Below are 23,413 nucleotides of genomic sequence, written 5' to 3'. Positions count from 1 at the left end.
TTTTAGAAAATTGATACGCTTTCCATTGCAGCCATGTACCAGACACATGAAGACCAGAGACCTTCAAGCCGTAGGGATAGTAAAAAACATCTTTGGGTTGGGATGATCAGTTGAGCAGCACAAGTGCTCTTGTACCTTCAGCAGCTTGTAAGAGATCTTAAAGCAATATCATGGAACCACAATCTAGCATCAAAAAAGCCGCATTTCTTACAAAAAAATAAGCTGCACCCAAATGTATGGGGGCATCAAAGTGACATACCTTCATGACTTATTTCTCAAACGCTACCTGAGAGGAATTGTGTTAAGTACAAAAAATCTGTAAAGATGACTGTGGCTAATCTGAGAAACGCAAAGTGGCAGTAAATTAATTCGATTGAACTTGCCTGAGTTGCTACCGTAATTACTTGGGTGTATGCGAGCTTGAATCAGTATACCTTTTGTATGAGTGGTACTGGGGGGATGAAACCAATATGTTGCGATCAACTGTTACCATTTTTAGTTTTTGGAATTTATGCAAAGTGAGCGTCTGGGCTGCAAGTTGAATGCTGCTCCTTAATTGGAGGTATTAAAAAGTGGGTTTAACACATCTGAAATACTTTACTTTTCACACTTATGAATAATGGACACTTATCTAACTAGCTGTGTTCAAGCCAAATGAAGTATTTACCCAACATGTGGATAACACTGATCTATATTTTGATAGTTAATTGTTTTTTTATCCTTTGGAGAATTTACTGTATTAAGTTCCAACCAACCCCACCATCGCTGTGTTTGCTTCTGGTGATCATCTGACTGCGCTCAATATGGAATTAGTTTGGTCGACTTGTTCTTGTAGGTTTATTCCGTTTATTTTTTCTCTCTCAAATAGCCCTCGTTGTTTAGCTCGAAGAAGAACCAGAGTACTGCTTCCTATGCACAGACGCTACAAAATATTCCTGAGACTCAAGTAACAACACTCGAGAATGGCCTGCGTGTTGCCTCTGAGGAGTCTGCTCACCCAACTTGCACAGTAAGTTGTATCTAACCATGGGTGCTATTCGGATAGTTTAATTCTTACAATAAAGTGTAAATCGTACAGAAGGAAAGACCACGTTCGAGTGGTAAAACCGCGTTTCCATTTTAGCTTTGCTCTTAACAATTCACCTTTTTATATCTATTTTGTTTTCAAACAACATTAAATGTTTCTTATGTCTTTAATACTCCCTTTTGCCTTTGATTTCAGAGAAAAGAGCCGACCATTTTAAGGAATGCAAGTCCCATTTTGAGATGGTTGATAATTTGGATACAAATTGAGTTGAATACACTTTTTTTCTGTTCTTCTGTCTGCTTCGATTTGTATGTCAGGTGAACCTGAAATGCAGTGATTCTGGGTAAATCACTATCTCCCCATGCCCCAAAAAAACGTAAAATATGTCTATGTAAAGCGCTCTGATACCTTCAGGTCTAGTTTGCGCGATATAAAACTCTGTGAGGGAAAAAAGTGTGTATACTTTAGTTTTCTATAAATGTTCTCTTTTTTTAGTGTGTAGTTATGACAGGCACTTTGATCTGGAAAATCGTTGGTCTTTAAAACTAAATATTTTTAAAGGACCTGACATCAGATGATTTTTAAAAATACTGGAACCTGCTTTTAAGGTACACGTCGCATGAAGTATCCAGAAACATACCTAGTATTAATTAGTATTAGCCATAATACCCTTACTAGAACGTTTTCAGTTTCTTCTCATTTGATTTCTTTTGCCTTTAGGTGGGGGTTTGGATTGGAGCTGGCAGTCGATATGAGAATGAAAAAAACAACGGTGCTGGTTATTTCCTCGAACACCTTGCATTTAAGGTATTGATGTTATTTCTTGATCATGCCTTAATGTTCATTTGTTGTAATTGCATAGACGAGTTATTGATCGCTTGTACTGCTTATTCCTGCTTCAGCCTTCAGTTTTTTACCATTGCTTAGGAGAGGTTGGTGATGGAGACTGAGGAAAATATTTTTTACACTTAATTTTTGCTCCTTTGGAAGATGGCCATCATGTTGCGTGCACATGGAGTGTGAGAATAATCTTGGAAATATACAAAATAACAATTGTTCAGTATAGGTTTTTCATTTGTACTGCAGTTCTACGCAAAACCAATATTGGTAGCAAACTGGCATCAACAAAGCAGGGCACATAGGTGTGCTGAAACAACCACTAGACAGAAACAGATATAAGCAATTAGAAGCACAAAGAAGGTAAAGGGATTGTACGTTTCTACCATCTTGCTATAACCATGTATAAAATACATGACCATAAAAATGCGTACTCCTACGATGCTTCCCTATCTAAATGTACCTAAGTGTATCTAGCAGGTATGTAGGTGTTAAGCCAAGAATCCCTAAATGTCAACCCCATTACCTGGAGTGAAAGACTGTGGGACCCAGTCTTGGTCTCGAGTTGGACATTCCGCAAGGGATGTTCAGACCACTGCGAGCTGGAGTATCTGTATTCAGGAACCTCAGCGTCTCGCGTCAGTGTGTCTGCATGGAAGTCGGGATCTCGTCTCTATCTCATCAAGATGTGATGTTTATATACCCAAAGGTATCCCCAGGTGTTCTACCTTTCTGTGCTACTGTCGGACTTAAGATGATGTCGAGAATGAACCTTGTACATAGTTATTATGCAGGAGATGGTAGTCCTGCTGAGTTTCCAAGGATCCTCATGCATAATGTATGAGGCTATTGTGCAGGGACAACACCACGTTCCGTAGGCAGTACTGAAAATAGGTAAAGGGTCAGTCTTAGCAGCCCGTTATGTATGTAGTGAAGGGACGAATATAGGTGAAACGTTGTGATGTTACCCAGGCCTATATTGGGGTACCTATATGGAATATATCATGCTGGTTTAAAATGAGGGCAGTATGTCACCACTTAAAGGTCTCAGCCTTTTACCTCTTTTCATATTAGATTTTTTGCCAATTTAGAAGTGAAAACTTCTTGTGTCTTTAGGTCTGTTTATATTAGGCAGCAGGGCGAGGCACACATTTGCATTAGTATTGCGAGAACTTATGTATGTCTTTAGAAGGGAAATATTTGCAGTCTTATTACATTCTTTGTGCAGCATCTAGTGAGTTTGCTGTCTAGAAAGATTGTGTTTTTTACCATTAAAAAAAATTGCCATCCAAACTTTAGAAAGATATCCAAGTTGTGAGATAATGAGGAGTGGCATATTTTGACCACATCAAAATACTAAATTGTCCTGTTTTGATACATCGCTAATATTTCTTTCTTTTCAGGGAACTAAGAAACGTCCCCAGGCAGCTTTGGAGCAAGAGGTAGAGAGCATTGGTGCACACCTCAATTCTTACACCTCCCGTGAGCAAACTGCAATTTATATTAAAGCTCTATCCAAAGACCTGCCGAAAGGTATGTTTATCAACACTGAGTTGATGTTCAATTTACTGGTGAATGCCTGTACTACTGGTTTGTTTACTATTCTGATTGTAGGGAAAGGTAAAAACATGCAAAATGTAAGCATCTGACTGGTAACTTACTCCTTTGTCTGTGGCTCTGCCACTTCTGGAAGTGTGCAGAATCTGCCCCACTACCTACAAGGCAGACTTTGCGCATGTTTGACACCTCTTAATTCTTTGGAGTTGTTTCTAACTGGTGCTTGTGAGCATCTTGAAGTGGAGACTAGAATTATGTTGTTATATAAATGTTTTACATCTTGTTCATTTCTAGTCCTCTGCCGGTTAAGAATAGATAGAGCTCTCTAATACACATCTACTACATGCTCTTCAAAGCTCAGTCTTGTTTTTACAGCTGTAGAAATACTGGCCGATGTTGTGCAGAATGTCAGCTTGGAGGATTCTCAGATTGAGAAGGAACGCGGTGTTCTCCTCCGTGAAATAGAGGAGATTGATGCAGATTTAGAAGAGGTTACCTTCGATTATCTCCATGCTACTGCTTATCAAGGAACCCCTCTCAGTCGCACTGTCGTAGGAACCTCTGCACATGCACAGTAAGTGATAAAGGTAGCATTTGTGCACTATATACTATTAAGTGTGCTTTTCAGCAAGCTGTGGTGTCTCAACTCGGATAGATCCTGTTTTGGCATTTAACTTCTGGAAGCACAGATTGTTCCCAACTTTTTGTGTTGCTTGTTTAATGTTAGTACATGGCTTATTGTGCTCCACACAGATAATGGTGGAAGTGCTTTAACTGTCATGGTAATATTGTTAGTTTAATTTGTGTTATAATTTAGTTTTATTTTAGTCATGGGCTCGTATTTTTTATTATATAATCGCACAGCCTCTCTTTGCGCCATATGTAACAAAAAATGGGCAACCCAATAGACCCTTTGAAGCTTGGGTAATCTAAACAATCTGGTAATGGTGCTTACAGGGGATTCTTTTAGACATCAATGTTTCTTGTAAAATAAATTATCTATAAGCCCTAATCAGTAGCTTAGTGCAAACAAATGTCAGAAATTAAATTGATCAAACAGTGAATCAAACGCGGAACTGAAATACATCAGTAAGAGACAAAAAATGCAGCATATGTGTTTACTTCAAAGAGTCAAAATTTATATTAAAACGTTTTGCTACATCCTGGAGAACTAATGCCTGAGAAAATGGCTCACATTGTCAATGTTTCAGTCTTTATTGTGAAGGCATCTGTACGACCATCTTCAGGACGCAAGCTCTTATGTGTACTGATGACCTACTAGCTATGACAGTGAGGACGTGTATGAGGACACACACATTTTAAGCTAAGATGACATACAAGACTCCTACAATGACTGTTGTCTCCCCAAAATGAAGCGATGTGGTGAGCGTTTGCCCCACATTGGCCATTGTTCAATTCAACTTTAAATCTTGGCGAGCCAAAATAATCCTTTGCCGCTTTCTAACACAACTTTGGAACCCATTACTAGGTTCCTAATTGTTCAGGGTCATCAGTACATGTAAGAGCTTACATCCTGAAGATGGTCTTACAGATGCCTTCACGTCGACAATTTGACCCATTTTCTCTGTGATTTAGTTCTCCAGGAAATGTTCATTGTTTAGTTAACGATGTTGGGCCTTTTGTTCATCTTGTGAAATGGGTTATTGCAAAATTATTCATTCCAGAAAGATCTATATGATACAATGTTCATTTGTTACTTTTGCCTTGATGTGAATTGAGGTTTGTATTCTTTAATATAAAAACACCTTTTCATACACATTTTGACTCTTTGAAGTATACACCAGTGCTGAATTTTGTCCCTTACTGAATGGATTTCAGTTCTGCTTTTGATTCATTGTTTGATCAAATAATGTATTTGCACTAAGTTACTGATTAGATATTACAGAATGTATTTCCTATATTTTTCAAGAAACATGGATGTCTAAAAAAATTCTCTTGTAGGCACCAGTGTCTGGTTGTTCCTTGGCACGCTTCTCAAAAGGTGTTACTGATGTAGACCGGGATATTGCGCTGTTAGATTTTGGGGTCTCTGGTTGGCACTGGTAGGTACTTGTGACAAACATGGACCCTCTCCTCTAGTCAGGGAAAGGGGATAACACACCTAAAATAACCCCTGCTCACCCTCTAGGTTGCGTGGTGCGAGCAGTCAAGGCTTATTTTAGAGGCATTGTAAGTTAAGCAGTTGGGACCACATACAGTAACCCAGTGACAACACTACAAATCGACACCACACAGGTGTTATATAAAAAATAAGTAGACTTTATATAGAGTTACCACCAGATCATAAACGACAAAAATACACACTATGATTACTTTAAGATGGTAGATTTAAGCTTAGTTCAGTTCTTAGATACGACACTCTGCGTCAATGTACCTTAAGTTGCGCTGCGCTTCCACGACAAGCAATGTCGCAGCGATGGGAAATGCGGCAAAGTTCAGATACAAAGAAATAAAGACGTGAAGATCTTCCAGATGCGGCACGCTTCTCGGGGATGTGAGTTCTCGGTCTGATGCGCGGACTGCAGCTGCAACACCCTTACGATGCGACGGCAACAGCTCCAGCGGCGACGCTCTTATCCACGATGCGTGAAGCTTCCGCTCGATGCGTCAACTACAGCAGCGACATCCAAGATGCGACGGCAGCAGCTCAGACGGCGGCGCGCTTCTCGGGGATGCGAGGTGCTCTTAGTCGATGCGGTGCAATGCGACAGTTCCAGCGGCGACACCCTCCGGCTTTGGAGTTGCGACGGCAGGCACATCGGCGACACGCTCCGACTTCGTTGCGAGATTCTTCTCCTGGTGCAGTGCGACAGCTCCAGCGGCGACACCCTCCTTCTTCGGAGTTGCAGCAGCAGCGAGGTGACACACTTCCTCTTCATTGCGGCACGCTTCTCTCCGATGCGGTGCAGGGCGACAATTCCAGCGGCGACACCCTCCTTTCTCCGGAGTTGCGACGGTAGGCACAGCGACTGCGACACACTACTTCTCGTTGAGTTGCGCTTCCAGCTCCTTGCGACACGCAGGCCCAAAACTGCAGCAGGCACTTCCAAAAGAACTCTGTGGATCTGGGGGGTGAAGACTGTTGTCCCTGAGACTTCAGCAGGAGGCAAGCTTTTTCCAAGGCCTTGGAGATCCTTCACAAGTTGAAAGCAAAGTTACAAAGTTCCTTTCTCCTTCCTTTGGCAGTAAGGCAACCACTGCAGGCCAATCCCCCAAGCAGCACTTCAGCTTGTGAATAGTCTCTCCTCAGTTTCTTCAAGTTCCTCTCCTCAGTAAAGGTTTCTTCTTGTAGTCCAAAAGTGATCTAATTTCATGGGAGCAGGGTCCCAATATTGATACCCAGAAATCCTTTGTTCTCTGAGGGGAGAGGGGCCTTTGCCCAGTTCAAACCAGTTCTGAAGCACTCTGTTTACAAGACTTCTCCTTTCCTTTCACAGTGCATGCACATCAGACGCCCCACAGGAGGTGGAGCCAGCATTGTGGAAGGCAAGTACAGTCCTGGAGCACTCTGTTTACAGGACTCCCTCTCTTCTTTCAGTGTGCAGGGCAGAGACATCAGCCGCTCCCCAGGGGGTGGAGCCAGCTTTGTGGAACGCAGGCACAGCCGTATTCAGAGTTCAGGTGCACTCCTCCCTCCCATCAAGATGCAGATCTCTCTATTCACCACTGGGTAACTCAGCCTGTCTCCTGGAATTCCCCAGCCCCCCTGCCCTGTCACTCACAGAAACCAGACATAGGAATACACAAACTAGCAGAGGCAGGTTTGAATGGTTAGACAAGCAAATACCTACTTTCTAAAAGTGGTATTTGCAAACACAGAGTATTAAAATAAACTTTACTAAAAGATGTGTTTTATTATTCTGAGTTCAGGCATACTAAACTCTAATTTCTACCATGTTCTCTGAGCCTGTTAGGATTATAACGTGTAACCATTCTAACAGCCCATTCTGGCCTATGGAGAACAGGTAGCCTTGCAATAGTGTAAAACGAAAATGGCTGTAATTCACTAGTAGGACATGCCACACACATCTGGGCTTGTCCTACTGTATACATACAATGCACCCATGCCCTTGGGCCTACCATAGAGGTGACTGATATGAAGAAAAGGGAAGGTTTAGGGACTGGCAAGTTGGTGCACTTGCCCAGTTAGCATGACCGTACCAGACTGCACGCAGACTCTGCAATGGCAGACCTTAGACACATTTTACAAGGCTGCTTCTGTGGGTGGCACAACCAGTGCTGCAGGCCCACCAGCAGCATTTGGATTACACGCCCTGGCACACTCAGTGCACTAGACTAGGGTCTGACAAGTAAACCAACATAGCCAAACATGGAATCACTAATCCATACATCAATTTACAATAGGGAGCACTCTCACTGTGGCACTGAATAGCTGTGGCACAGTCCCCAAAGCATCTAACACCAGCAAAAACACATGAGGCAACAGCAAAAAATGGAAGGGAGACCCACGCCAATGGTGCCAGTTCTAACATGCGCCTTATGATGATGATTGTGCTACCCAGGCGACAGTCCTTTCTTTAGAATATAGAGCAGCTGTTTCAAAGTAGCTCTGTTTCTCTGCCCAGGTAGAATTCCCGCCTGTGCTTTAAAGCTGGTTCCGAGGTTCCGTTGCACGTAGGTGCAGTGAGACACTGCACCTACCTGTAAGGGGAGTGCTTTGGGTGGTCCATAGCCCCTCCCCCCTTTCACCTTACAGAGGGCTGCCCTAAGGAGTCTCAGTAAGTGACACATCTGTCTCTCTCCCATGAAATGCTGTTTTCCCCCTGAGCACAGATGTTCACAGGGGCAGCTGAATTTTCTCTTGTCAGGATCATGGTACAACTGATGCACTCAAGGGCATTGTATACACACATAAGAATTGTAAGCAGGGGAATGGTAATACCATGGACATGGTTTCGATCTCCTGCAGACAATGTAGATCTGAAGAACAGTGATCTCCTCGAGTTACTGATTTCACTCCTCAGGGGATCAGATCAGAAGCAGATGCGCCCAAGAGAACTGTTCTCTCATACCTACATTGCCCCATGTCATGTGTTACACCTTCAGAGTCTTCTGTTTCTTTTAGCCAATAGAAATTTGCCTGCTGGAATTTGAGTGCATACTGACTGTTTAATCCTGGAATGCAATAAACTTTTGTTGAACAAGCAAAGCGGACTGACTGCGTCACCTCTGACATGGAATTGCATGACAACCATTCTGTGCACAAATGAAAATAATGAAGCAATCCCAAAGGTAATGAGTAAAATAATGACAAAGCGATGTCCAAGAATGGCACATCAGAAATCTGTGTGCCACTCGAACGTAATTGTGAAACTTACTTGTGCTGAAGGCAGAAAACTGGGATAATAAATAAATAATCCACATTTGTATAGCGCACAATCCCCCTATAGGGTCTCTAGGCGCTGGGGGCCGTCGGGAAGATTAAGCAAGCTATTGCCCAGTCGCATGGTGCTGGGCTAACCTGCCGCCGGAGCCGGGGATCGAACCCTGATCCCCAGATTCCAGCGTCAGTCGCCCTGGCCGCGGCGCCACACCTCTCCCCCGTGGATTGAGGCCTGCTCCAAAATGTCTTTGCCTCATTTCAAAGAACTGCAGCCGCCTCCTACCGTTGTATATATTTCTTTTACTTCCCCTTCTGCCTCCTTCTTTCTCACACTACAGGCAGAGAATATTATTTACATGAAAAAAGGGTTATGAAGAAGAGAATTGACATGTTAATCTGTAAAAGCATTTCTGGAATAAATGATTTGCATTTTATTAAATGCATAAAAATAAATACCCAAAGCAAAAATGATTGAAACAATAGAAAGCCAATATTTTCAGTATACTTTGAAGCGCATATCAGTGGAAGTGGGTCAAATTTTTTTTTAGGTTCTTAGAAAAGGCCTATGTGCTTCTTCCTTCTCCTTGCCCTTTGTTGCTCTTTCGCATGTTTCTTCCTGTGCCCTGTGTGCTATTCCCCTTGCCATGTGTATTTTTCCTTCCTTGATTGTTTATGCCTTTTCCCACAGTGTTGCTGTCTTCAGCCTGTGCTGCTTTTCCCTTCCAACCTCCACTCTTTTATTTTCACTTCAAAACTTGCCTCCCCAGCAACAATGTACTCCCTTGACTGGCTCAAGTATAGATTTATCTTAATTTGTGTTTGTATGCTGCTTGCCCTGTGGTTGAGGTGCTATTCCTTCTTATTTTGGGCGTGGGGAATTTTATTTAGTGCAGACCCGACCTGAAAATCTGTTACATTAACATAAAGCAGTAAGGCTTAAGATGGTAGGCTAGTACCATACTGGGTAAAGGAGGAAATGGGGAGCAGACCAGGAGTCAACCACTCTGTATTTAACTGCATGTGTCTTGCTGAAAAGAGATCAGAAATTGGGTGCCCAGATATCTTAAACTATGCTTTGTTAACTCACTGTTGTATATATCTTTGGTGCCTTGGCTTGAAAGAATGTTTGACATTCTATAAATTGTCTGGTTTGATTGTAGGACTTTGACACGGGCAGATCTTGTGGAGTACCTGAACCTTCACTACAAGGCTCCCCGCATGGTGCTTGCTGCTGCTGGAGGTCAGTTTAAAAACCAACTAAAGAAATTACATTTTTTTCATCAATATGTCTTCACCCTTTTTCATGTTAATTTTGCCTAAAGGTTAACAGCTGTGATGTTTGAAATGCTGTTCTTTAATCCTGATGCCAGCTGCTTATTGTGTATGGATAAAACATTTTTCGTCAAAGATATGTTTATTAGAAATGTTGGTGTATACATTCCACAAGCAAACATTTTTGACCAGGTGCACCAAATAGGTGAACACTGTATTCTGCAAAGTTTCGCCATTGTCCGTAGTAGCGATGGAGAGGAAAAATGGCCCATCTCCAGCCAAGTTAAATTAGTATTCGAAGAAACGGTTTGATGAACTATTGAATATGACTTGAAGCTCCTTTTAGCTTATTTGGCATACAATCTGTCGATGGATGACAAGCAGACCCCATCACTAGCCTGCACTTTACGTTGGCTGATTGCTGACGTCCTTCTAGGATTTTGACTTTTGACCCCTATTGAAACTTGTACATTTCCAAAAAGTGGCACAAAAAGGCCCCCACTTTTTTCTGGGGTAGAATGCATTTCTTCTGTTTTGCCATAGTTCGATTACAAATTTTAAGGGGTACATCCTTTCCATTCTTAATTTTAGGTTCTTGAACAAACATTACCCCCACCTAATTAATACAGAAATGTATCCCGATAGTAAAGACTGTCCCTGTCATGAATAACTTTATTTTTGGAAGAATGGCTGTGTACCAGCCGGGATCAAACACTTAGCGACACATTCACAAAATATACGAGATGGGAGATAGGGCTGGGAAGCTGCGGGTTCGGCTTGAGAGACATGAAGGGGCGGACAGCTGGGTAACCACATTAAAGACAGATGCCGGAGAGATATTGAAAAACGTGCAGGAGATGGTGGAGGCTTTTGCAACCCGCTTCACACACTTGTTCTCTCCCACTACATCTGCCATGGCTGTCGATTCTAGGGAATTGCTGGTGAACCTTCCCCTCCTGACCCTCTCCCCTGATGATCGATTACCACTGGACTGCGACCCAACGGAAGATAAAATCATCTCTGCGATCTGCAGTGTACAATTAGGAAAGGCGATGGGACTAAATGGCCTCCCTATGGAATTCTTCAAACTTGCAGCCTCTAAAATAGCATCTCACCTACGAAGAATTTACTTGGAGAGTAGGCAAAAAGGCATCCTGCCAGAAGATCACAGTTTTGCCTCCATAGCAGCAATATACAAACGGGGCAAACCGGCGGAGAGCTGCAGCTCTTACTGGTCCATCAGACTACTTAATGCTGTGGTAAAAATGTTGGCCAATTGCTGGCATCTCGGCTGCTCCACATCATGACTAAATTGGTCCACCCAGACCAATCCGGCTGCCGCGGGACAGAATACAGTGCTAAACCTGTGCCGCCTTCATGGAGTACTGGGAAGAATCAGTTTGATTGGAGGACGCAGTGATAGTATTCCTAGATACCCGTATGGCCTTTGACACCATCCAGTGTTCATATCTATTTGTAGTCTTGGAACGAACGGGATTCGGCCTGAAATATTTGGCATGGATCAAACTGCTATGTGCAGAGCCCTTAGCGCATGTGGTGGTAAATGGCCATATGTCGCAAACGTTCCCTCTCAAATTAGGGGCATAGCAGGGTTGTCCCCTGTCGCCACTAATCTTTGCTCTGATTCTGGAGCCCTTGGTGACTTGGATAAGAGGAGACCCACTAATTTAGGGATTACGATGGGCGGAAGGCAGGGAGGAGTATGCAGAAGATGTGCTCTTATATGTTGAATTGCGCAGTCTTCCATTAACCGAGTCCTGCAGATTTTAACCAACTTTAGAAAATGCTCGGGCTATACCATAAATTGGTCCAAATCCATAATATTTATTCTGCATGGCCCAACTCCAACTCTACCATTAGCCTGTGGGGCAGTGGTGGTGAGAGAGGGTTTCCGCTATTTAGGGATCTTTGCCACAGCAGACCCAGACCTCTTTTATACACACAACCTACAGGAGATCATTACCCCTATTCTTACTTGGCTGAGGGGCATTTTTTAAAATGATGGCGTTGCCGTGATCCCAAGATGCACTGCAAAAAGCACAATTCAAGGTCTCTGAAGCCTATTTTAATATAATTGAGAGTGAGGTCAGGGCCCTACTCTGGGATGGGAAGGCCCTGCGAATAGCCATACAGAAACGTATGACTGGATAATACGACAGTGGGATTGTACTACCTAACATTCAAGCATATTATTGGGCAGCCCAACTGACAGTCATCAACCAGTGGGCTCACTGACTGCACAATGAGCCACCATACCAGATGGGCAGGTTTCCCAGGGGCAACAGAAGAGCCCCGTACACAAACCTTAAGCACCAGCGTCTGACGGGCCTAACAAACTAGAGCGATCGCTCTGTGGCACTGAGTAACTAAGAGACTGGAATGGCCTAATAAAATGACCCAGGCTATGCCCCTTTGGGAGGCAGAACGACTAGGTTGGTCTAAGTAGCTGCCTGGGCTTTGATAAATGGGACATCATAGGCATCTCAAGGGTGGGAGACCTATGGGCGAGGGGAGGTGTGATCCCGTTCTCAGATTTACAGAGGGAGTACGATAACGGCGGCTATGGAAACATTAAGGTATTTACAAATAAGACCTGCCCTTATGGCAGCCCTCCCAACAGATGAGGACCTGCCAGAGGTGTCCCCACTGGAAGATAGGCTTCTGACTGATCATATGTACCGACGGGCAATCTACATGACATACCAGAAGATAATCAATAGTTTTCCTGACTCTATTTTTTAACTCTGGCAGGAAGACTTGGGGTACCTAGAAGTGGAGGACTGTCGGGAAGCACTAGCCTCCCCAAGACTCCAGCTAATTCGGCTGAAAATACTTAACAGTTCTGTAGTAGGGGATCTCTGTGTATAGTCATAATCTTGTGAATAGTCCTGCCCATGTGCGTGGACCCCGGAGCAACCAAAATAGTCTCTTAAGTTGTCTTCTTCTGCAGTCCTGCATAGACACTTAAGAGAAAATCAAAGACAAATAATGCAGCCTAAAACTACAAGGCTACATTGGCCAGCACTTCATCTCGAAGTGAAAAAGATAGCCAAATAATATTAAATTTTACACATTATGTAAAGTTTCACACCTAGAGAAACTCCCCTTCACTAAAATCCTTTGTCATGATAGAGAGGAAGGGTTGGACAGACAAGCCCATAGGCTGCCATTATGTGTCTGGAAAAGGGATACCGTGTCTTTAAGGAACTTTCCAGAGACCCTCGGTATCCCAGGATGCACAGCCAAAGGCCTTTCACTTTCAGTTCTTTTTTTCCGGCTCTTGCTAGCGGGACCCTGGAGCATTGAGCTCTACCTTTTTGGGCATTTCTTCAATTTTTGGAGCGTTTCCAGTGCTTTGAGTGTTTCACTCGACGTCTGGGGTCTTCCTCTTCCAGTTGCTGTATTTGTTTTACCAGTTTTTCCACCTCCTTTGTCGAAATGCCAGATTTATTTGACATGTGCCCTAAGTGTGGTAGGAAGAAGGCTAAATCTGACCCCCACAAAGTGTGTATACTCTGTCTCCCTTCTGCCCATGTCCCTGACTCCTATGATATCTGTCACTCTTTCTCCAGGAGGACCCTGTGTGACAGGGAGAAGATTAGTCTCCAAGGCCTGGAGCAGAGGAGTCCTCAAGAGCCAGGTGGGACTTCTGGGCATGGAGAGACTCGGTCATCCTCCTCTGCCCGTTCATCGGCCTCTGGGGGGCTTCCCAGTCAAGAAAAGGCCCAGAAAAGGCACCGGTCCTGGTCGACGTCAATGGCTTCGGTGTCAAGCGGTATGACTACCATCTGTTCCCTGTCGACCCAGGGTCGAGTCGACGTTTGGCGTCTGGGCAGGACGTCGAGAACTCGGACGAGGTCGACGTCGAGGACTTCACTGGCGTCGACCCACCATCGACATAGTGATGAGTCCCGAAGAAGCAAGCGCTCGCCGTCGAGGCGACACCGCCGTTCACCTTTAACGTCGACACGAAGATCGACGTTGAGGAGAGCAAGATCGACGTCGAGGCGAAGGCACTGGACGTCGGGGAGTTCGTCGTCGTCAGGAAGAACGAAGTCAAGAAGAGACGCCAAAGAGGTCGACGTCGAGGAGGGAAAAGTCGACGTTTAAGAGGAAGTCGAGGCCCAGAACGGTGTCTAGTGCCTGTGTGGTGAGCGTCTCATAGTGATCATCAGCGGCGAGTCCCCGGTCGCGGCGGCGCTCGCGCTGAGAGAGGTCTTCCTCCAGAGCGTCCTCCCCGAGGCTTGCTCGTAAGAAGAGGAGAGTTATTAGGTCACCGGACTCTGATTATTCCAGGACCTACTCGCCCTCAAGGCCCCGGACGCCTATGCCTCCTCCTCTTCCGCAACTTCCTCCTCCACCACCTCATCTCTTCCACCTCCGCGTCCACTACCGAAACCTTTGGCGCCGGCTCAGCCTCTGCCGTTTCCGCTGCCTCCTGGGCCGGTGGTTCCTGCAAGGCCCAGAAAGCCAAGGTCAAGATCCAGAGGGAGGCATCGCTTTTGCAGTGAGCGTAGATCTTCGAGGTCATGTCATTGTCGGCGGAGGGAAAGGTCACGGTCTAGGTACACAGGACTGGAGGAACCGGCCATGGAGCTGTTTCTGATGCTAGCCTTGGTGAAGTCAGCGCCGTCTCGACTTCAGAAGAAGTATAGACCCCCGGAAATGATGTCGCACACTGAAAGACTGAATACAAACCAATTGTTGGTATATGAAAGTTGTTACTTTATTTGTGGAACCAAGAGGATACTCTGTTGCAAGGAAGCAACCATTTCAAAAGCAGGGAAACTTTTCAAATGCAGTAATTTGTTTTGCAAGGTCAGTAAAATACTTTGCAGTAAGATAAATACTTTAAGGTATGGTGAAAGGCTTTGTTGCACTGACGTCAGAAAAGTACTGTACAATCCTATGTAAGGAAAAGGGGTTTACACTTTTAACAGGTATGTACTGGAAATACCTTTCCCAGGGCAAATCAATTTAGAAAGCTGTGCAAGGCTTGGGGCGCAAGTGAAAACACTTTTACGAGGCAATTCGGGCTCTAGGATACTGTTACCCAAGGGTGTGCCATGGTACACAGTGCGTTTCCTAAAAATAATTTTGGCCAGTAAGAAAACCTACAATGCACAGCAGGGTTTCACCTTCAAGGAGCAGGCCGGTCTGGGGGTGAGGTCCAAGGTTCCAAGGATTGCCCGTGGGGAAACGCCTGAGTTTTGGAAGGAAAGCGGGATAAAGGAATACTGCTGCTGGTGCTTCTCCAAGAGGGGGGAGGGGAGGGGGGGATTGGGATGGCACCTGGATGAAGGCAGTAGAAAGGGACTTCCAAGGAAGTCGGGGGTCTCTCCAAAAAGGCAGAAGGTTGCAGGGGCCATGGGACCTTGGGGCCACCACAGGTTTTTGGAGATCCCGGCCAGACCGGCAGGGAGCAGTACACACATTACCACTTGCCACTGTGCGCAAAGGTGAGCCTTGCTGTCATGACCTGCCTGATTCTCGTCGGGTTTCCGAGTCTTCTGGGCTACTTAGGCAGTGGGTCTCTGGAGGCTGGATGTCCCTGGAACGGTGCCGACTCACTGGCAAGTGGGAGCCAGCTATGACTAGTTTCATTGATTTTTGGGTCGGTGCCCTGGTACCATGAATATTGGTGGTGGCTGGACTAGGAAGGTCCTGGGACCAACAAATAAGGTTTGGTGGTAAATCTGACCCTCCTGGGGGTTTGTGTCAAAGCACTTCCCTCTGTGGCCTTGGGCAAAGCAAAAATGCTGTACTAAACCTCAGGGATTTCTGGTGCCTGCAACTGCAGGGGAGGAGGGGGGGGGGGGGAGGAGAAGTACCTCTGTCGTGATGGAGATCTCTGGATATCTTCAAACATCTCTGGGTTTTGTGGAGGCCACGCAGCTGCAAGAGTCGGTGAGGGAGGCGATTCTTAAGTTCCAGAGGGGTAGGCAAGGGTTTGGTGCCAAAAATTCTCCCAGGATCTTCTGTTCTCACTCCAGCAGCAGTTCCTCCTCTTTTTCGGTGTCTTGTCCGTAGAAGCTGGTTTCCTGGTTCAGGTAGGCCGCTAAATGCTACCTTTTAGGGGTGTTTCAGGGAAGTAGAGTTCAAAGGCCAATTGCCCCCTGATCTTGGGGTGGCTACAACCCCTAAATGACAGCCTCCAGTGCGAGGGGGCAGTTTCCTAAAACTATTGACTATCTTTCCCTATCCTCAAGATGATAAAGTGAATTTTGTGCTTTACTTCCCTTCCCCGACAAGAGGGGTGGAAGTTGGTAGAGGTGGGCACAACACCTGGCTAATGTGGGGTTCTGGGCTTTCTTCAGAACAAAAAGGGCTGGGATAGTAGGGGGGGGGGTTCTCCATCTATAGGAGAGGCTGGGGGAGGTGACTAAAGCACCCTCCTTCAAGTCTATTCTTCCTGACCATTGTACACATTAGCAAATACTCATGCACTATTTCATTTGTACAGTACACAATTTAAACCAATATTTACACTACATTTGAACAAAACTCATTCACAACAAAATACATTTTAAATTATCATTCATTGATTCATTTAATGTTCTGATATTTACATATTCATACTGAACAAACAACATATTATTCAATGTATTCTAATGCTTTGAATCTTGCCCAGTGCATTTCGGGCGGTTGGCCGTGGCCCTCACACACCCTCACCCTCCCTCACTCCCCCACCCACCCTCACTCCCCCACCCACCCTCACAACCCTCTCACCCTCACAACCCTCTCACCCTCACAACCCGCTCACCCTTACTCACCTTCACCACCTCACAGCCCCACACACCCTCACCCACCACATCACTCGGGGGCACCAGCACATCACTCGGGGGCACCAGCACATCACTCGGGGGCACCAGCACATCACTCGGGGGACATCACTCGGGGGCACCAGCACATCACTCGGGGAGACCAGCACATCACTCGGGGAGACCACAACAGCACTGTCCTTGCTTGCTACCAACAAGCATTGCCATAGCCAATAGGACTCGCATAAGGAACGTGTAAGCTATTGGCTTTGTGAATAACAATGCTATTAATTTATATATTTCCAAAGCCAACATATTAAAATTGTTATGTACAATACCAATAGCTCACACTTTCCTAATGCAAGACCTATTGCATTGCAAATACTTGTTTTAAATGAACCTTACCCTGATATGGTGGGTTTATTCTTAGGAGTAGTTTGATATCTAACACTCCTAGGTTCAGGGAAACTATCATGGCGCTGTGAAACTCTACTATCCAACCACAACATCGCTTCAAAATATATATAGCGGCCATCTTGAGATGTCGAAGCGCATAAATAATGGACAAACCCACTTAAATCGCCTCGAAATATGTAACTCATCGTACAATGCCGAAAACGTGCTTCAATGAAGTGAACATCTTCAAGTCATAATTACATTGAGTAATACTTTGGTTAGGAGAAATTCAAGGACTGCGCCTTTCATTACAAATTTGAACACAGCCTTGGGTGCCATTCCAAAGCAGCACTGCCTAGGTATATGTAAGTTACCCCTCTGGAAGGCCTCTCAGCCATAAGGCAGGGTGCAATATATTTGTGGTGAGGCCATGTCTGCATGGTCCTGCAATTTAAATCCATTCTCAATATTGCAACTAAACGGGACGTCTGCGCTCACTAGTACAGGGACTAAGCGAGAGCCAATTTTATGGACGTTGCGTGTGCAAGAAATTAAAAAGGTGTCCAGAGCATTGATATAGGCTAACAAAAAAGGGGCGAATATACAGTTTTGAAATGTCTAATGCCTTGATTGACTTGAATAGGGGGCTTGTGATCTCCACGTTGAGTATAACGAACCCTCATGATGGGTATCTTGGTGTAGGCTTTTTAAAATATGCAATGAAGGGGGATTAGCCTCTGCCCTGCCCATGATGTCCAATAGTATGCCTCTGTCCACTACATCAAAGGCACGGGAGACGTCCATAAAAATGGATATCGCCCCTCTCCTGGCCTTGACCTATTTACCTAGGATCAGAGACAAATGTAGGGCCTGGGCGAAACCCGTATTGGACTTAGCAAAATTAAAAAACAGGGCAGCAGAATTTTTTTTTTTTTACTGAAGATAATCTTACCACGTGTTTTGACCAATGCATCTAGCAACAAAATGGGCCTGTAATTTGAGGGAGAATTTCTTTTACCTTTTTATAGAAATAGGGACTGTGATCTATACCCTTCATTTCTCTATATGCCCCTCCTTTCAGTTATTTATTTTGGGTGTGGGAGTTTAGTGGCATCCTGTGCGTTTAATCCATTCAAGTCCAGATTTCTTTTACTCTGGGTCGAGCCACAGCAGACCTTATTGGGAGCATTGCCTTTCTAGCTCTGGTATGTTATCACTTTGTTAAGTTGCACTAATTTAGGTGCTTTTCAACCTTTCTCAGGAACAGTTTCTGCCCACTTGGTGAGCTTGTCACTGAGAGGTTGTGTTGGCTTTATATGAGTGAGCAGCTGGCTGACGTCAATAAGGAATGTTTGCGTGGCAGAAAACCTAAGGGGATGGCTTTCCGGTGAACATAGGACAACAGTTGGCAGTGGCTAAGCGGGCTGCTGGCTGCAGCACTGATTACAACAAAATACCTCTTGGCAGCAGGGTTAGTGATGCACGTGTATTCTCAATCTTGAGCGTTACTCGTGTTGTTTACAGTGTTTCACTCCGTGCTGCATGTGTGACCGTAACATCCAGAACAAAGCAGTTGCTAGCATTTCTCCAGTCATCACCTGCAGGGACTATCCTCCCATTTTGCCTCTTTTTTTTTCCCCCTGCCTTCAGCTTCCGGCCAGGTTTCCTTGCAGCTCTGTACATAATGAAGCCTCTTTTGACTTCGCTTGCAGTCAGAACCGAATGAAAAGGTAACGGATTCGCGTAGTGTACAAGCTGCATTAGTCTGCTGCGTGCTTGTGCATTGCTCCATTGAAGTGGTGCCTGCTTTTGGTTCGCTCTGCACAGTGCAGCTCCAGAAGTAACATTAATTAGGATGAGAATAATGCTGCCTTCCTGAAACTCTGATTTTTATTTGAAAAGCCATTAACTAAACTGCCTCAAATAAACTTTCCTTGCAGGAATAGTAGTAGTGAAGTCTGTCTTTTTAACAGGTACAGCAAGTAAGTGAGATTCACCAAAATAATTTACCTAATTGCTTGAAACATTTAAGATGGTAAAAATGTATTAACATTTGAAGGCTTTGTTGATAGTGGTCATTCAATCGCAAGTGTGCCTGATGTATTTTCTCACATGGAAATGAACAGATGTGCTCATAGGAATAATAAAAGGAACCAAAGCTGCAAAGAAATAACTATTTCCCTTGTCTTTATCAGGAATTGACCACAAGGAGCTTGCCAGCCTTGCCCAGCGGCATTTCGGAGGACTTTCCTTTCAGTACGAGGGGGATGCTATCCCCGTTCTAACACGTTGTCGATTTACAGGCAGTGCGGTATGGCACTTCATGCTTCTTCTTGACAACCCTTCCGTTGCACCACAATGTTTTTGAGATTAGTATTAGGTCTCCCTGTCCCATTTTGTTTAAAGCTGCCCTTCTGTAATCCTGAAAAGAATCTGTAGTTTGATTTGGTAAGTTAAGTTAAAAACATTTGCTTATTGGAGAAGATGCCTGCAAAGCGATGTTTCAATACTTTTCAATTCCAACTAAGCTCTTGCTCTTCTGCTCAACCATGCTATTCACTCCTCTTTGAACTTTTTGGTTCCATGATGCAGTACTCTATTAAGGAGTGGGGGCATACACTACAAGTGGCTTTTAACGTGAGATTACATAATAGATTAAGTTTAAAAAACATACCACCTTTATGCTTCAGCTTGGTCATGAAACCAGATTTTCGTTTCACTAATTTGTGTGGAAGTAAAACCTGATCAGTCCACTTACACAATCTCTTTTCTCTCATTGACTAAAGTATCAGCCACTGAACCTCATTCTGCAGTATGTTCCGTCTCATACCAAAATGGCAGGGAAAGGGGTTATTGATGGCATCTCAGCACCTAGCTCCCAAAAATAAAATAAAACAAAAAAAAAGCTTTGAGTCTGAGGAAAACCGCCGTTTCCATAGGGGTCCCATTTTATCATCGATCAACTAAGGCTGTAATATCAGTTTGGAACTTCTCTAATACTGCAGTGATGCAGAAAACGTCCACATCTGAAGTTTTAACATGAGTGCGAACAAAAGGTGCTTCTTCAGTTTCACTGCCTGTGCACACTGTTGGCTTCACTCCTAATGTGAATGCCCAACACTTCTGTTTGACATGGAATGATTTGCAGTGCAACTTCCTATGCCTACATTAACCAGTGTGAAACCTGCTGCAGTGTGCTTCATGCCTTCGTTCCTGTATTTCACTGATTTAGTTTACAAAAGCCTTTTGGGTATGTTAAGTTCCTATTGTTTATCTCACTCTGTTCCTCTGACTGTTTCAGATCCAGTACAGAAATGATGATCTACCTCTGGCTCACGTTGCTATTGCGATTGAAGGACCTGGTTGGAATGACTCTGACAATGTAGCCCTCCTTATTGCAAACTCCCTTATCGGCAATTACGACTGCACCTATGGCGGAGGAAAGGTAAGGGGCGGGCGTCCAAGATAAATAGGCTACCAACATTTTGGAGAAAATTGATCAATTCCGATGTGGGCCTTCCAAAAAGTCCCTCCTCTGTGTTGTATTTGATGCAAGTATGTTCCTGGCACTTTATTGCATTGTAGTGGACTGAGAATGCAAGTGTGATTGTCCCATTGCCTTGTTTTGGAAGTCTTGTAAATTATGCATGTTTTTTGTAGTTGTTTAGACAAGTAGGAGGAACATGTATTCGGTTCAGTGTACCTTTCTAGGGATGTACGACAATTGGCTGTAATTTACTGTACAAATTGTTTGACCGATCATGGAATCATGGACCTATAGGGTCTTTAAGAAGCTGCAAACTGCATGTTAAATGGGCATAAAAAACATAGTTACTATGATTTATCTTGCTTAGTAATAAGCTAGCAAGGTCCCAACATTTGAGCTGTGCACTTAAGAAAAGGCGGTGGATCGACCTCTGGCTTTCTGGCTGCAGTTTTCGTTGTCTCAAAGATCTGTATTGTGAAAGTGCATCACCCATCCACATACGTTGATTCTGTCACGTTAACCTGTGTAGGAGGCAGCGCTTATGCAGAGAGCTGAGAATGTCGAAGTTTGCTAGCTCAAGAGCTACGGTCTGGATTATGAGCTGGGGGCATCTGGTCCCATCCCTCAGGCCCCGATGATGGTCCCTTGATGCCTACTGAACGCACAACCGTGGTTGCAAGACCACTAGCCTATCTCCGACTCCACTATAAGAGTCATGAAAGCAAAACTTATCCCAGTGATCGCTTTTTGCCACAGAAGCCTACCTGGGTACATTTGGGCCATTTCTCAATCTATATCGTAATGCAAGGCATTCAGACATTTATTCCTCATAATGCTTCTCAAGTACAAATAAGGCTGGAGTTTGGCCTAATTGATCCAACAACTGGCCCGGAAAGCATCATAAGTATATACTTGTATTTAGCTACGCAAAAGCAGCAACAACACTAAGTGTTTATCTGGAAGTGCATGCAGTTTTGGGGGTGGGGAGAAGAGGGTGGGGGGGAGGGATAGGGGAAGTGGTGTTGGACAAATGCCGGAGAGCTATCCTTAACTGTTGCTCTTTGAGCCGTGGAGGTTGAATCTAAATGGATGCAGGATCAGCCGTATATTGGTTTCAATAAATTCCTGAACACACTTCAATTGAGTTTCCTTTACTAATGATAAAACTTTAGCGAAAGGAGCCATGTTTGTCAAATGATTAACAGATTCAAACCTCTCCAGCCGCAAAGTAATTTTACCAAAGCATCCAAAGACCATTTTAGAATAACATTTTCCTCCTTTCCTCCTGCGATCTGTTGCCAAATGGTTTGTAAAACTTGATTCAAGAGTATGTAGATTGTGTTTACAGCAAAAAATATTGCCGATTCATTAAATTTGCATTTGCACATTTCTGATATACGGATACTTGCTTCACAACGTTTTTAATCAATATCGCTTTAGATCGTGTAGTAAAGCAATAATGTTCTACATGAGGGCAGAATTTGCTGCTGTGACCTTGCTTAAAAGGGGCTAGTGACAGTTTAACAAGAAAATTGACTGTGCTTCTGGACTTGGTTGCTAGCAACATAAGGTTTTGATGTTCGTGTGGGAAGAGCTGCATGTTGGCACATAGCTAAACTGCATACCAACTTCATGCTCTTAACCTTCCTGCTGCCCCTTTTTGGCGTCTATCTTGTAATTGAGATGTAATTCAATGGTCATTTTAGACTGTTTGCAATGTTTTTAAATGGTTAATATTAATTTTAACAATTTGCATTTTGCAGTCATATCTGAACCTTAATGGCAAAATGTCTGCACTAGGCACTTTTTGGACAATATCAAGCCTCGAACTCCTAAAATTTGTACCAGACCTGCAGGTCTAGTGACTTGAATTATGTAGTTGACCTTCCTGTAATCCACTAAATCAGAAACCCTTTTCTTCATTATCACATGAGGGCACCTTAAAACAAAATTTGAGTTTAGCATATCATTTGTACAAAAACCTCTTGTTAGATTTAATAAACGCATCTTTTTCTTCATGCATAGTAAGAATCTAGCCCACATCTAAGAATTGCTTATTTAGTTCTGTAATAGCATTGTCATCAGGGTAGGAGCAGAAATGTGTCTGAGTTTGTTTAAAAACTCATTAAAAAAACATATATAGTTCTAAAGAAAGATGTGGTAGCACAGTTTCATATACATACCGCACATTTTCCATTGAAACCGCTACAAACTTTCCCACTGACCTAGTTTTACTGATAAAGATTGTGTGTGGAAACTGGGTTTCAGCACATCACCAAGTAGGAGTTATGGTTTGATCCTATTTAAACCTTTGTTTCTATCACACTTCAGAATTACAAGTAATGAGCTTTCCTAATAGCTTATATATTCTGAAATATTTATACGGTTCATTAGCAAGCTATTTAAATGTCTGTTGGGAAAACAAATCACATCCTACAGCCTTTCATTTCACACTCCCTTTACCCTACCAGGTACGGGGGTCAGAAAGTTCATTTTATAAAATCATCTATCTTTGCAGTGAGAGAAAGAAGTAAATGCCAATCTCCGGATAAAATAAGAAGCAATTTGCAAGAAGACATAAGCGGACCTTTGACCCCTGCTTTGAACAAGCAGTACATGACAGGATAAACAGTCAGGTTTAAAGGCATCTTTGTTGCACTTTCTGAAAGAATGATCGCCTTTTCTTTGCC

At 43.9% G+C, this 23,413-nt stretch overlaps 1 protein-coding gene across 1 annotated transcript in view; it reads left to right on the top strand.

Annotated features, from left to right (window-relative positions):
• The window catches only part of UQCRC1 (ubiquinol-cytochrome c reductase core protein 1), a 55,173-nt gene that overhangs the window by 9,919 nt on the left and 21,841 nt on the right, over positions 1-23,413 (top strand). Inside the window, exons 2-8 of the mRNA XM_078661780.1 lie at positions 869-1,009; positions 1,748-1,834; positions 3,268-3,397; positions 3,797-3,995; positions 9,947-10,026; positions 19,432-19,547; positions 20,538-20,681. Coding sequence (XP_078517906.1) covers positions 869-1,009; positions 1,748-1,834; positions 3,268-3,397; positions 3,797-3,995; positions 9,947-10,026; positions 19,432-19,547; positions 20,538-20,681 — 897 coding nt within the window. The remainder of the gene's footprint in view (positions 1-868; positions 1,010-1,747; positions 1,835-3,267; positions 3,398-3,796; positions 3,996-9,946; positions 10,027-19,431; positions 19,548-20,537; positions 20,682-23,413) is intronic.

Source organism: Lissotriton helveticus, chromosome 9 (genome assembly GCF_964261635.1).
Source record: "Lissotriton helveticus chromosome 9, aLisHel1.1, whole genome shotgun sequence".
NCBI lineage: Eukaryota > Metazoa > Chordata > Amphibia > Caudata > Salamandridae > Lissotriton > Lissotriton helveticus.
This window is presented reverse-complemented; position numbering and strand designations above follow the sequence as displayed.